The sequence below is a fragment of the Maylandia zebra genome, linkage group LG15 (assembly GCF_041146795.1).
Source record: "Maylandia zebra isolate NMK-2024a linkage group LG15, Mzebra_GT3a, whole genome shotgun sequence".
Taxonomy (NCBI): domain Eukaryota; kingdom Metazoa; phylum Chordata; class Actinopteri; order Cichliformes; family Cichlidae; genus Maylandia; species Maylandia zebra.
This window is the reverse complement of record NC_135181.1, coordinates 21,792,633-21,807,907: the sequence shown is the minus strand read 5'-3', so window position 1 is coordinate 21,807,907 and position 15,275 is coordinate 21,792,633. Positions and strand designations below refer to the sequence as shown.

The following is a 15,275-nucleotide window of genomic DNA, read 5'->3' as shown; positions in this document are numbered from 1 at the left end:
TATCCACTCATCTCTCTTAAAGTAGAACAATCTTGACTCAGGATAAAGAAAGAAAAACTCCAGACGTGTGAACGGCACCTCCTCACGACACATCCCCACGTTAACAGTACATCAATCTGACCCCGCTCCCTAAAAGATCATCGACTGCGCTTCAGCTTCTCAGTTAAGCTTGTATGTAGTGAAAAATCTACTGTCTACAGTGGTGAGTGATTATATTAAACAAGGGTTTAAAGATTGTGTGTACTTTTTATAAAGAGGGTTAAGAAGTGGATGTCAATGTTATGTGACATGAACAAGTTTCCATTAGAGCACTGAAATACCAGCTGTTTCGATATTAAATTTGCCTTTAGGAATTAATCTGTAAGTGCTTGAAATGTAAGCTTTATTTAACGTTGTTTTGTTGTTGTTTTTTCCTAAAAGAATTATCCGGTTTTTAACATACGGATAAAAGGCACTACTGTTCAACGGAAATCTTCATTTTGTGGGCTATTTACTGTGGCATCATTTAATTTGAGTTTTAGTGGGAATTTTTTGTATTTAACTTACGTTAAAAATGGTCAAAGTAACTTACTCTTTTTAACGATATTTGAAATGGTCGCTAGCAGTTATGTTCTCGCCACTGCCTGTTACCATTATGGGTGTAAAGTATGGAGGACCACAAGAGCCACACACATTGAAATAAAGGATTCTACTTAAATGATGAATTGTAGAACAAATTCTGCATCTGTGAATTCATTTTAACTAATTTAACCCTCTGAGGTCGCGGGACGCGTCAAAATCACATGACCAGTTTAAGAGGACACAGCTACAAGATGCAGCACGTCAGAGTCTCCATTTCAACTTGGGTCAAAAGTGCGGAGTTCAAGCTATATACCAGTTTACCATGTCAGCCAATCAAAAAAAAAATGATAAGGCAACATGTGACATTTGGTTGTTTAGGGAGAAGGGGAAGTTTTTAGGGGTGACACCCGCAACGGACAGCGGGCGAGCGAAAGAAAGAGAGAGAGCGAGTTTTCATATGTGAGACATTAGTGACGTTTAGCGTGTTTGGAGGCTAGAGTTAGTTTACCTGCTCTGTTATGGTAACTGTCTTGATTAAATAATATTTTTATATTTTTAAAAGCATATCAATTAACAAAAACATTAAAGAGTGTTTGAGAACGTTTATCCAGCCATGATTTGAAAGCATATAGCCCACATTTTAACAGACTGGTGTAGCAGTGAAGATGTTTAATCTGCAGTGAAAGTAATATAATAAAAGTCACATGTTGTACCAGCTGTTCCAGTGAAAGGTTTGTCCCATTAGCTTGTCTATATACCTTTTAAGTTACATTTCATCAAACAGTCCTGAGAATCCACACAAATGATCTTTTTATATATTACAGTCCAAAGTGAATGCAGATGGTCTCCTGCAGCTTTAAAATATCTAAAGGACACTGAGTGTGGAAACGATCTGTGTTTCTCTTTTTGGTCATCATTAAGTGCTAAAAATTCTGCTGCTGATGTACTCACATTCCTACTAAAAGACTTCCCTTTTTCTTCTCAGAGGAAAAACTATTTCAGAAATGCAATGAGGAACCAACACGTGTTAGAGCTAGAAAGAAAACATCTTATCTGTTACAGCTTGGACATCAACAGCAGATAGTTGTCCTCTTCACCTGGCCCTCTATATCAGCATAATATTAGCATAAATCACAGGAAGTGGACACAGCATCTCTACAAGAAGGACTATTTCAGAGATTAATTTTTAATGTGAGAAACAGGAAGGAGAAAGACGGAGAATGGCTGAATTCAGGTGGATTCAAATGTTTTCATCAGTGATACTAATGCTTCAATTGTCAGGTAAGAATATTTAAACGTTTATAAATGAGATTACAAAAGCTTAGTTTGTTGACATTATTGATTTTATTCTTTTCTTCACAGCAGCAGCAGCTGACTACTCTGAGTTTATTATCAGGGATGAAGGTGAGGTCACTTTGTCATGTGAAAATGTGACAGATGATCAAGATAAATGTGACAGAACTACCTGGCTCTTAAGTCAGTCAAATAGAGCCGTAGTAACACTGTTTGAAAACGGGAAGATTCACCAAGGGGTCAAAAATAAATCAGACAGACTGAGTGTTACAGCAAAATGTTCTCTGGTTATAAAGAAGCTCACAGCTGAGGATGTTGGTCAGTACACCTGCAGAAGGTTCAACAAATCAGGACAAAAAGAAGGTTCAGACTCTGTAGCTGAGCTGTCTGTTGTTAACCGTGAGTATTTCCATCATAATGTTTTCAGATTATTAGAACATCAAACTGAAACATTACAATAACTATAACTACAGTGATGATTACTGTAAATGTTATTCTTGTTCTCTCTTTTTTAACAGTAACTGAATATAAGGATGATGACACAGTGACATTGAAGTGCTCTGTGTCCACATATAAAGAATGTAAATACACTGTGAAGTGGTTCTATGGTAACAAAGACCTGAGGATGTCACAGTCTGCCTGCAGTGTGACCTTTGCAACATCTGATCATATTTACACATCCAAGAACTCTGAGATGTTGAAGTGCCAAGTAGCACATGGTGGAAACGTGCAGGAGTTTATCTTCAGTCAATCTTCTGGTCAGAGAAGGGATACGTAAACATTTCAGTCCTTACAATAACTTCATCCTGTTATAAACAAACAAAGAACTTTTTTGGGGATATGATCATAGAAAAAGTGCTTGTATGATTGGGTGAATAAGGCGAGTTGTATAAAGCGCTTTGAAGTCAGGTAAAGTAGAAAAGCACTGCAAAAGAAGCACAATTTAACAGACTTCAGAAGCCCGTTCCTACCAACAGTCAGCGTTGGATTCTTATACACGATACACTTACTTCACTTCAGCAAGTTCCCAAAAATAAGCTGTAAAAGAAAACATCCTGTGGAGATGTATTAATGGAAAGAAGGAAAAGGGGAAGTCAGCTTAATGAGGCTGCTGTTCATTTTCTGTTCCAGTTTATAAAAAAGCTTATTTTTTAAAAAACATTTCTGTCAGTGAAATAACATTATAACCAGAACAATATTTCTTTGTTGGTCATTTTAAGCAAATACAATGATCTTAACCGAGTAATTTTATACAACCTAAAACACATTTGATTTTTATACATCAGGATTTTAAAAAGACAAGAACCTGCAGACATAATGTGTTTAATGTTTTTCTTTTTCTTCAGGTGTGTGGAAGTTTATTGTTGTAGCGCTGGGGTTAACAGTACTCATAATGAGTGCTTTCATAGGCATCATATGGAAGAGAGTTAAAGGTGAGAGCTTTCACAAGACTGAGCTTTCATCACCAGGGAGACTGCAGAAACCAGGATGGACTTTCATTCTAAAAGCTTGAATTGATTTTTCTTTTTTTCAGAACACAAATCACAGATGAATGAAAATGCTGTGAGTTATAACACTTTCATGCTATATACGAGTAATCAGTCTTTCTCACTGATGTGATTATAGTCTGCTGTGTTTATGAGGCTTCTTTGTCTGTTTTATTTGTTCCAGGAACTCAGTTTAAACCCTGCAGTGACTCTGTCTGCTCCAGGAACCATTCAGGACTCTGTGAGCTCAAATACTTACTCACCACTAGGGATGGGTATCGTTTAGGTTTTATCCGATACCGGTGCCAAATCGGTACTTTTGAAACGGTGCCGGTGCTTAAATGGTGCTCAAACCGGTGCTTAAAGAATGGAGAACACAAAATTGGTCCAAAAACCTCTCATGTTCAGCTGGTTTTTTGTAAAAAGATAACAATGTTAGCCTTTTCTGCAGCTATGGGGCATATATGGTATCACTCTTGGCTGGAAGCAGTGCTTAAACAATGGAAAAAACACAAACTTTATCCAAAAACCTCTCATGTTTAGCCGTTTCCCTCTTTTTCTTTGGTCATTTTAGCCTTTTTGGCCAGAGTGAAGGGAGTATCTGCCATCAAACAAGAAGACAGCCGCATGTAGCTACGATGGTGTTTGCTAGTTCACCTTACATGCATTAATTTAATAACGTGGTTAGCCTACTCAACATAAATTACACACGAACAACATTAAGCTACTCACGCAGAGACGAACGGCTGCTGCTGCCATCATCATCCTCATCATTTCTGCTACACTGGCAGGGCTAGGGGCCAGGACTCTACTCTTCGTGTTTTTGGGGATGTTGCTAACTCCGGGTCTGACAACAGGCACCACACCCGCAGTAGATGTGCTTGGTGTGAGGTCTCGCAGCAAGCTATCAAATACAGCGCATTTCTGGCCTTTTAAAAAAAAACCGCTATGCGTCGCCAGGTATTTCATCGGATTTGAGGTGTTACCTCCTTTGACAGTATCACAGTATCAGCTTAAAACACTTGTTGCAGGCTGCTGAGTTTGCATATTTTGCTGTGAAGTACAGCCAGACTTTTGACCGCTTCGCCTTGGACATTTTTAATCTGTAGCTCTGCTCTAAAAGAATGTACGTACCTGGGCCCGCCTACTATCCTCGGAAACGTAAAATGATTGGCTAGAAGTGTATCACAGCTCAGGAAAAAAAAGCACCGAAATAAAGCACCGAAATGTGCGCTGCTTTTCGGTCTGGTTACTACCGTTTATGGCACCGGACACCGGTACCCATCCCTACTCACCACTTGTATTTGTTCTCCCATATGTTGAATCTAAGCATTACTGAGCAGTCTCTATGTTGTCGTATCTGTGCAGGCTGAATCTGAATACGCTGTTCCCTATTCCTCCATCAGCTACACTAACAACACCACCAGTAAAGCTCAGGTAAGCTGTCCTGTTGGTTATTCAGGTGATGTCAGTTAATAACAATAAAAATTCCCATGAAAGAGCAAGGTAAATGTTGATATCTGAGTGTTAAGAATAAATATTAAGATTATAATACTATTATCATATCTGCCTTACCCTACATTATTATGGTCTTAATTATTTTGTTTTTTGTGTATTCATTTTCAGGTTGTGGGTCAAGATGATGATGAAGATGATGACACAGTGACCTACATCACCATGAAAAGTCACATCACTTCTGCTGCACCCTCCAGTGATCCCAGCAGCCTCTATGCTGCCGTTAACAAACCAGTGAGAGACACGTGTTGACGAAACAGCTACAGCTCATACAAGCTTTCTTACGTTACACTGGTTATGGTTGCGCTCAGGCCCTTTTTAACCTGTTATTTGTATCAGATTGTGTAAAAATGTTTCTGTTAGGCATAAGTTCTCCATGTTTAACAAAAAGGATATTATACTGCTCATTTACATTTCTAACACAGAATGTTGCACTATGTTTTATCCATAAATTGTCTCCAGTTTGACAAAGTTCAGAATTTATTACTGTAGCAATCCCTTTATCCAGAAGGGGGTGCTGTATATTCATTATAACAAAATGTGAAGCAGTGGAAGAAATAATCTAACATCCTCAGACATAATAAAAGTCACATGTTACATCAGCTGTTTCTGCTTGCAGTCATTTAAACATCTATATCTCAGAACTGTTTGAGTGTGTGTTTCAAAGCTGAATTAGTTAATTATTCCGTATTCAACAATATAGAATCACAATGGAAAACAACAAACTTCATTTTTACATTGGGCTATACATCCTGTGATTAACACTCCTCTAAATCCCTGTGCTTTGTGAAAATCATCTCTTTGGGATTTATGATCCTGCAAATTTGTTCGTCTCTGTAAACTTTTCGATTGGACAAATGGGAGAGAGGGGTTTCACCCACTCAAGATGCATTTCCTGCTACTCCCTCTGCTCGACGCAGCAGGAAAACTGTTATTGCACCACACAAGGAAAAGAAAAAACATGGTTTTCAAAGTGTGTGCTGCTTCTCATTGCAATTGTATCTGTGGCGTCTGATACGAGCCCTTTTGGTTTGGCGGTGTGCGTAAACTCTGAGCATTATGATTCAGTTTCTCATATTGCAGAAGTAAATAAAGTAAAGTGGACAGGACAACCAAACCTTACTTAACTATCTAAGAGATTAATTTTAGGAGTCACTTTAACAACAACTGGCTGTTAATAAATGAGGAACATGGAAGCTGTGACAGTCTGGTTGTGTAAGAATAATGGCAGAAATGTGAGAAAGAAAGCTGAAAGTCATAATGAGGAAGTCATAGATCGAAAACTACAGGAAGAAGACACGCTTATGCTTTACAAAGCCTGAGAAGAAAGGAGAGACTGAGAGACATGATGGTTACATTTAGATGGATAGAAATGTTTCTGTTCTTTGTACTCATGCTTCAGTTTGGAGGTAAGGATGATTTTTACACTGTACATCGTCTTAGGATTTGAAAACTATTCTTCTTTTTAATTTTAGTAATATCATTTTTATTTAGCACACAAAGCTGTGGTGTTTCTGTGAACAATGAAAACTGAGTTTGATGCACTCTTGAAAAATGTAGTGTTAACATTTTTGATTCTGTCATGTTCTCAGGAGTAAATAGTGGAGATCTTCCACTCTCCTTCACTGTCAGAGATGGAGATAAAGTCACTTTGCCTTGTGAAAATCTCATCAACAATCATCACAACTGTGACACTACTGTCTGGCTCTTCACTGATTCAAGAGGCACACCATCAGTAGAGCTGGTTTATCTTGGACAAATCAAAGAAAAAGCCAAATCAGACAGACTGAGTGTTACAGCAGAATGCTCACTGGTTATAAAGAAGGTCACAGCTGAGGATGTTGGTCGTTACACCTGCAGACAGTTTAGAGGCAATCCAGGGAGACAGCAAGGTCCAGATGCTGTGGTTTATCTGTCTGTTGTTAGTAGTGAGTATTTGCAACACTATATTTTTGAGCTCAAACCATCCTGTTAGAACAACATGCTGACAAGTTACATTTTGAAAAAAGGAAACTTATATTTATTTGGTATTTCTCTTGAATTTCATCTTCACCAGTGACTGAACACAAGAAAGCTGTTGAGGTGACTTTAAACTGCTCTGTGTGGACATATGAACGGTGCAAACACAAAGTGAAGTGGATCCATATCAGTGAAGCTCTGGATAGAGATTACTCAAATTTAAAAACATCGGAGTCTTCTGCTCTGCTACTGTGACATTTCTGAATGATGCATCACTCATATATCAACTTATGACTTTAACTGTAGCGTAACAACAGAAGGAAAAAAAGAGCAGCTTTTTACCTTCAGCGCTCAGTCATCAGAAACCAGGAGAGATTCTGAAGAACCTTTCAAAATAACTTTGCATTAATCTGACTAATTACCTAAAATATCCGCTCATTTTATTGATCTGAAGCTTTACAGTTTTTTCTGATTTCTTAAGCACATTTTTTGTAACTATTGGCTAATTTTGCAAAACTCTTCACACAAATAAGAAAACCTGTCACCCAATAATCAAAACATTGTAGTTCTCTTGCAAAAGCAAACACAGCTAGACTAACTCTTCACACCTTCGTAAAAGTGGTGTTTCCGTATCAAACAGTACACACAAGCCATCATCTACTAAGCACACAATGCACCAACTGCACACTGATGGTATGAATACAAAACACATCTGGCTTTTGCTTTCTCTGTGCACAAGGTAGGCTATGTCAGTTTGAGCTCATACTTCTGTCATAGATCCATAAGCATAGAGGGATCCAAACTTCAAGTACTGGTGTTTATTCAAACACATCAAAACAAACACAAGTGTTTATTTCCAAGTATAGGATTATTTGCAATCGCCATAATGACTATATGGGTTACTTGGTCTGCAGTGAACATGCTTCCTCTGCCCCCAGCATCTGGTCATCTAGCAATTCTGTAAAGTAACAATTTCAGTATTTTTACATCAATGGTATTGGTGTGTTTCTCATTGGCATATGGCAGTGCTACAAATCTTTGTGCGAAGTGACTGTACTAACCGATTCTCATTTCAAGATGTCCCTATGGTACTTGCTACAGTGTAGCGGCTCGAGTTAGGCTGGACCCGTTGGCCAGCTACCCTCAGGGTCATTCCACGGTTGATTACATGGTCCACTATTGTAGCTCTGATGTCATCAGCAATTCTATTTCTTACTCTTCCTACCCTTCCTCTCCCCCTCTCCTCATCTTCCTCTCCCCCCTCCTCGTCTTCCTCTTGCTCCTCCTTGTCCTTGTCGTCCTCTTCATCCTACTTCTTCACCTCCACGTCCTCTTCCTCGGCCTCCTCTACTTCTCACTCTTTCTGCTCCCTCCATTGTACTCCGCACACACAGCTTACCTGTATTATAGTGCTTAGGCTGATTGCAAAGTGAACTAATTATCTAAAAAAGTTTTCACATGTGAAAGTGTGCCAGACAGTTGGCAAAATAGTGTTAATGATAGCCATACATGTGTATACTTTTGCTAGGAGTGTGTTGGAAATTTGGTAATTGAGTGTTGTGCAGTGAGTTGTGCCTACAGTTTTGCAAAGTGTGTGTTACAAAATTGCAAACTGAGTGCAAAGCAGTTTTTGTGCTTTTAGTTTTGCAAACTCAGTGAGTGGTTTTGCTATAAGTCTGAATAGTTTTAGAGATTGTGCTACAGGAATCACAGTTAGGGTTTCAGCATTCAGAAAAAACTGTAATTGACTGAATTTAGTTTCCTAATGAAAGGTCCACTGAATTTTATTCAGGTGAGAAATCAAATACTGCAACAACAATAAAATCAGAAACTACAACTGGAAACACAACAAAAGAGCTGGAAATCATGGATGATTCAACAAAATTACAAGGTAATCAACAATATTCAGCTTTTTTTTTTTCAATATTTCTATATTTTAGAATGAAATGTTTTAATTTCAGATACATGTTTTTTTTCCTCTGTATTCATCTACATTAAAAAACAAAAACAATCAGAAAATGACATTTAAAATATTATTTTCATGCTTTTCATGCTCTGTCTCCAGGCTCATGCTGGTACAGGCTCATCATAGTGCCTCTGGGTTTAGCAGCACTTATAGCAGCTGTTGTGGTCATCAACATCTGGACAAGAGCTGGTGAGAATGTTCACACATAAGCAAGAAGGGTTGATAAACCAGACATGAAGCTCTGAAGAAGCACGGGTTTATGATTTTGTATTTTACAGGTGTGTAAAGATGGTGAACAATGAAAAAGTCCAGTCTACTGAAGTAGCTTGACCAACCCTCCAGCTTCTATCAGATCTCACTGATCAGCACATCAACAAGCTTTATATTTGCACGAGGAGCAGAAGCTTTTAAAAAGAGAATCGTTGTTTTTGCCTTAGTCACAGTTTGGACAACAATTTGAAATCTTGATATGATCTTTTTAGAACCACAGTGACTTTTCTAAAATACCTGCCTGCATCAGCGGTAAAAAGCTCTTTCTCCTTGTACTGTGTTTTTTGGAGGTGTACATTGTTTTTCATCAGTTTTCAGCAGGCAGGGGTAGCTTTTGGTGGTTTTCTGGACCACAAAAATAGAAACACGTTTGACATGTTGTTTTCTCTTTCTGCAGAAGCCTCCTGTACAGCATGGTTGTTGTAAAAAGAAATACACGTACAAATATTTTTCTTTTACATCTGCATTTGCTGATCATTTCTGAATTTGAAAAACATGCTCTCACTATTATTTCCAAAACACTCCTGTTGGCACTTGGGTAATAGATTTCAAAGCCATTTTTCATTTCTTTCTTTTTCAGCTGCAGAAAGTTAGTTTAGAGTTTTGAGCTTAGTTTTATGAGCCTGAGCCTGGATACAAAGTCATTTGTATGTGGTCGAATCTGGTCTGCGCTCAAATGAGTTTTGATTGATGATGATGTAATCACACACACTGTTATCTTTAATGAATTTGAACATAATGCAATCTTTAAAATAAATAAAAATTCTAAGCAGAAAGTCTGTTTTGCATCTCTCACTTCAGTCACTTTTGGTGTCTTGTTTCCAATCTTTAACTCTCATGTTATTTTAAGAACAACCACTTCTACCTGTCCCATTTCCATAAGTACACCCTATCTTCGTTCATTTCTCTCCTTTGAACTCTTTGACAACCCTTCCCAGCATCCTGTGACTGGTTTGTGCTTTCATGACTACAAATGTAAATTTGGATTGGATTTTTGCCCTATCCTGTTAGCTTCTCTATTTGACTTTAAAGTACATTTAAATATGCCATTCAGCCACAACTTTGAGACCTGCCTGTCACAGTCAGGCTGCAAAGCTGACTGTGTGAATAAAGGAGGTGAACCCAAGTGCAGACACTCTAAAACAAAACTCAAGCTTAACAGAAAGCGAGACGTTTATTAAGGCTGGTAAGACATTGCAAAACAAAAGGCAGAGGTGATGCTAAACAATAACCTAAACTGGGGAAATTAAAGATAAACATAAAAAACCCAAACCATGACGTGGATACGTGACACATGATAGATGGAACATGGTGGTGCAAAGGACAAAAGACAACCTGACACTGAACAAAGTAGGACAGAGGACTTCAGTACACACAGAGATAATGAGGGGATGTGGAACAGGTGGGAACACAGCTGGGACAAATCAGACCTAACGAGACAAGGAACACTGCACATAGGACAGGGACTTTCACAGTAAAACAAGAAACAGAGTGGAATCCAGACATGGCAACACAAGCTTGACAATATGAACAAGAAGACAAGAAACATGACAGACTAACACAGATGACTTAAGTAAAACATAAACTAAACTTAAGGTAACCAAATGATAATCCTATTACATAACATATTTAAAGGAATAACTTAAAGACTCAAAGCACTGCCCAAAAGCTTATCTCCATCTATACAAGGACAAGTGACCTCTGAGGAAGTTAGAGGAAGCATGAATAAAAACATATCTGTGATATCTGAAACAACTCTTTGGACTGTCTGCAGTGTTTATGTGGCAGCTTTGTGTATCCTATCTCATGTCAAGGCTTTCATTGGGGAGTGTGAACATTTCATTCTGTGGATTGCATTGCTCTACTGAAAATAAATCTCTTGTAAACTGGTTCATTCATTATAGAAGGTGATAATTTATACTTTGCATGTCCCACTTCTAGTAAACTTTTCCACTAAAAAGCATAATTGGATACTGAAATGTTTAAACATAAAGAATCATTCATCTTCTGCAGCTTTAAAATATCTAAAAGACACTCTGTGGTTTTTTGACCTGTGTCTGGTCGTCATTAGAGGTTAAAACCTGCAGAGTTATGCTGGGGCTGTCGTATCCACATTTGCACCAAAGCACTTCCCCTTCAGTTCTCAGAAAGAGACACTTAAATAAGATGTAATGAGTACCAATGAAGTGACAACAGTTGAGCCTGTGAGTTTGTTGCCTCTGCACATCTATGCAGATTAATGTTTCTACCCTGTTGGCCTTACTTTCAGTCACGAATAAAAAAAAGAGAGAATGAAATTTACAGTAATCTTCCAGTTTGTGTTTTAATGAGACAGTCTGAGCTGAAAATTATATGATTGAAATGTTTACTATTAATAACATAGGCATGAGCCACAAAAAAAACAACAACAATATGTTGAACTTTCTGAAAGTGTAATAACCAACACCCTCAGCTGTGAGAACAGTTTGCTGTTACACTTAGTTTAAATGTCTAAAGGACATTTAGTGTGTGAAGCGTCTGTTTCTGATGGTAACACTTCTACATTCTCACCAACTCTGCCCCTTCACTTCTCAGAAAAACAACACTTCACAGACACAGTGAGGGACCAACAAGTATCAGAGCAAGAAGACGTAATCTTACCTTCACAAACGGACAGTGGGATTATCATAAGTCACTGAGCAACATTCGGCTGTCTGTTCTACGTGCTCGTTTTAGTTTTACAGGGTTTGATGGCCTGCAGTGACCTTTGACCTCTTTAATATTGTTTCGTTCCCCAGCCATTTTATAAACAACAGAAATTGTCAGAGAAAGGACTTCCTGAACAGTTAGCGTGAGATAGTGAGATAACAACCACAGGAACCGCCACAGGGAGCACAACTTTAAAGTCTGCGACTGTCATTACTGTGAGAAACAGGAAGGAGAAATACCGAGAAGCATGATGGCTGAATTCAGATGGATTCACATGTTTTTATCAGTGATACTAATGCTTCAATTAACAGGTAGGAATACAGATACGTTTATAAATGAGATTACAAAAGTTTACACTGAGGACATTATTATTATTATCATCTCAGCAGATTCTGAGTTCTATGACTGTATTACCTCACTAATAACAGGGAAGCTGATACACTTATTTTTCAGAAGCTCAAGAAGAAAGTGAGAAAAGAGAGACTATGAGAAATGATGGTTAAATCGATTTAGCTTAAAGTGTTTTTATTGCTGTACCTGTGCTTCAGTTGGTAAGGATACATCCAACATGTGTATAAGAGAAAGATTTAAAAACATTTCCAGCTCAGTGCACTAGTGAAAATGAAAAAGATACAAATGCATACATGTGTGCATAACTGTGCAAAATTATCTGTGCTCTGACATGCAGTGTTACCTTTTTGATTCTTTGTCGTGTTCTCAGGAACACTAAGTGGAGATCTTTCACTCTCCTTCACTGTCAGAGATGGAGATAAAGTCACTTTGCCTTGTGAAAATGTGATGAAGAATCATCACAACTGTAACGCTATCAACTGGCTCTTCACTGAATCAAGAAGCACACCAGCAGTAGAGCTGGTTAATCATGGACAGATCAAAGAAAAGGCCAAATCAGACAGACTGAGTGTTACAGCAGAATGCTCACTGGTTATAAAGAAGGTCACAGCTGAGGATGTTGGTCGTTACACCTGCAGACAGTTTAGAGGCAATCCAGGGAAACAGCAAGGTCATCACAAGCACAACAAGAGAACAAGAAAACAATCCATGATGCAAAATTAATCCAAAACATAATAAACTCAAAATACTGGGTCCAACGGACACAGAACCGTGACAGCTACATAGTACTTCAGTTAGAGTCATTGACCTTTTTTTTTTTTTTTAACAATGTCCATATCTACTCCACTGATTAAAAAGGAGCATAGCCTCGAATGAATAGCCAATTATATGACCCTTGTCCAACATTTAATGGTTCAATTCATTGCCATTTTTTCCCCATTCGCAGTTTTTTACATATATTTTATAAATTAATGTGCACAGTTTGTGTTGTTAGTATCTTTGTTAATTATCCCGTTTGTCTTTTAACCCTAACATGAAGCACTTTAGTCTTTCAATCAGTTTTTGTTTTCTCAATCTTATAGAATATTTCTTACATTTAAACACAAAACTTTAGGCTGCTTTGGGGATGAAGAGCCATACAGAGAGGAATTAGGCTAGTAACAAATGTGCAAAAATGACCCATACAACTCATGTGCAGTGATTTTTGTGTAACTATTATTAAAAATTGACACATCACCAACTAATTAAACATGAATGACTCAAACAGATTTTACACAGATGTGATGACTAACTGCTAAAAGGTTTTCTGTGGATACAAATGTCTACAAATATTTGTGACATTCTTTTCTTTCACTTACAGATTGGTAAAAAATGTGTGCACGGGTTACCAGACACACACAGGTTACATTATATTTGTGTGCAGTTTTAACATTATATAGTATATTGTTATTAAAAATGATCTAATTTAGTAGCCATAGCCACTACCTTAACAAAACAGACAGGTAAAGTGGCTATCAGGTAATTGCTAATGAGCAGCCAGGTTAACATTTATGTTAACTCTTCAATATTTCAACACTATTAAAACAGGAGCTTTACTCACTGCTGAAACCTCACTGTTTAGCTGCTAGTGAGGGGCGGGGCTGTGTGCCTGTCTGTGGTGATGTGTCAGTTGAAGGAGGCGCTGTTGGTCTTTTTAGTATCAATTATTATCTACTGACTTTTCTTTCTTTTAAAAATCCTCTTTTAAGACTCTGACTGTGCAGGCTTTGTTCAAGTGCTGTTGGAAAACTTGGACATCTGAGCTTTCCTGTGCATTTATGCATAGTGAACTGGTACTTATACAGAACCTTCCTATATTCAAGTTGAGCATTAAATAGCTTTCTACTACAAGTCATTATTCTACCAGTCACACACATTTCTGCAGTGCTCTAATCTGAGCATTTTTATCTGTTCACACACACTCACACTATAGCCTATAAAGGCAAATTAATGTTTTGGATAAGTTAAAGTAACAAGTTGTTCTTGTCAAGAGAATACAGCCAGTCCAAAATGTAGTGCACAGACCACAGAAGACAATTTCTGTTGGGGGAAAACTCTGTAAAAAACCCAGGAGAAATAAAGACACAATGAGACAAAGTTACTTTCTTTATCAAACGTGTACACGGGTGAGCTGCTAAGAACAACTCACACCATGCACAGTGGCTTGGTAATTTTTATAGGCACAGAGCACAGAGACAGTGAGAACAGGATAACAAATAATAAACAGATAAAATAAAACAACTCCATATATGGTGCTAGTCTCGTCAGCAGAGAGCTAGGGAAGATAAAACAATCTAAAACAATGTGTCCCAGAAACAAGATGTCTTTGCTGGGAAAGTCTAAAAAGATAATTCTAAACTAATCTAACCATAGGGAGAGGGCAGACAAAAGGCATCTTTGTACATTTAAAAGAAGGTAAAGAAACATAGAATCATTTTTTCCTGTAACATTCCCTCCTGTTTTAACTTATTTTAAATGTATACAACAATTGTCTGTGAAGGTTATTTATTAAGTATCTTAAGCAATTTTTTAATTTTCAAAATGTCAGCATAGCAGAAATGGAAGTCATTTGGTCTAAAGAATAAAACAAAAGAAAATAATAAAAAGAAAAACATAGTAAATGAAAATCATAGTAAATGAAATAACAAGTGGAATAAACAAGAAAAAATAATAAAACTAAAGCTACAAAAAATAAAGGATAAAAACCTTATATTTTAAAACGAAAACTACAAAAAATAAAAGGATGAAAACTAAAATGAAAACTTTGTATTTAAAAATGATGAAAACCTAATATGTAAAATGAAAACTTCAAAAAATACAAGGATGAAAACCTTATATTTAAAATGATGCAAACCTTAAATTGAAAACTTTATATGTAAAATAATGAAAACTTCATAATGAAAACATCAAAAAATAAAGGATGAGAACTTCAAAAAATAAAAGGGTGAAAACCTTATATTGTACCTGCATAAACTACTAATGTGTTAATCAGTGCATGATCACTTGACAAGTCATTTTTAATCACCACGTCATTTATTAGCAGCTAGTACAAGTTCTCCTCTAACAGAATTGCAACGGGATGTTGTTCTTCTTGAGGCACGGCAACATAAGCAGTCATTGTAGTTGTTATCATCTTTGAAATCATT

The 15,275-nt window shown here is 37.3% G+C and overlaps 2 protein-coding genes across 2 annotated transcripts; both read left to right on the top strand.

Annotated features, from left to right (window-relative positions):
* Positions 1–1,563: 1,563 nt before the first annotated feature.
* LOC112432859 (uncharacterized) lies at positions 1,564–5,442 on the top strand. Its single transcript, XM_024801293.2, has 8 exons — positions 1,564–1,842; positions 1,924–2,253; positions 2,373–2,612; positions 3,201–3,287; positions 3,389–3,417; positions 3,526–3,582; positions 4,710–4,778; positions 4,968–5,442. The coding sequence occupies exons 1-8, from the start codon at positions 1,782–1,784 to the stop codon at positions 5,106–5,108; spliced, it is 1,014 nt and encodes a 337-aa protein (XP_024657061.2). The 5' UTR covers positions 1,564–1,781; the 3' UTR covers positions 5,109–5,442.
* A 715-nt stretch (positions 5,443–6,157) lies between these two features.
* Positions 6,158–9,814, top strand: LOC143412664 (uncharacterized). The gene is made up of 5 exons (XM_076874105.1): positions 6,158–6,265; positions 6,449–6,784; positions 8,608–8,706; positions 8,881–8,970; positions 9,060–9,814. Exons 1-5 carry the CDS (start codon positions 6,202–6,204, stop codon positions 9,065–9,067), a joined length of 597 nt encoding a protein of 198 aa, XP_076730220.1. The 5' UTR covers positions 6,158–6,201; the 3' UTR covers positions 9,068–9,814.
* Positions 9,815–15,275: the final 5,461 nt, after the last annotated feature.

Bases quoted from the DNA above. Each gene is read 5' to 3' on its own strand.
- LOC112432859 (XM_024801293.2), top strand. From the start codon at position 1,782: ATGGCTGAATTCAGGTGGATTCAAATGTTTTCATCAGTGATACTAATG. The intron at 1,843-1,923 runs GTAAGAATATTT...TTTTCTTCACAG, and splicing joins ACTAATGCTTCAATTGTCAG to CAGCAGCAGCTGACTACTCT. The intron at 3,583-4,709 runs GTGAGCTCAAAT...GTATCTGTGCAG, and splicing joins CAGGAACCATTCAGGACTCT to GCTGAATCTGAATACGCTGT.
- LOC143412664 (XM_076874105.1), top strand. From the start codon at position 6,202: ATGATGGTTACATTTAGATGGATAGAAATGTTTCTGTTCTTTGTACTC. The intron at 6,266-6,448 runs GTAAGGATGATT...TCATGTTCTCAG, and splicing joins ACTCATGCTTCAGTTTGGAG to GAGTAAATAGTGGAGATCTT. The intron at 6,785-8,607 runs GTGAGTATTTGC...AATTTTATTCAG, and splicing joins TTATCTGTCTGTTGTTAGTA to GTGAGAAATCAAATACTGCA.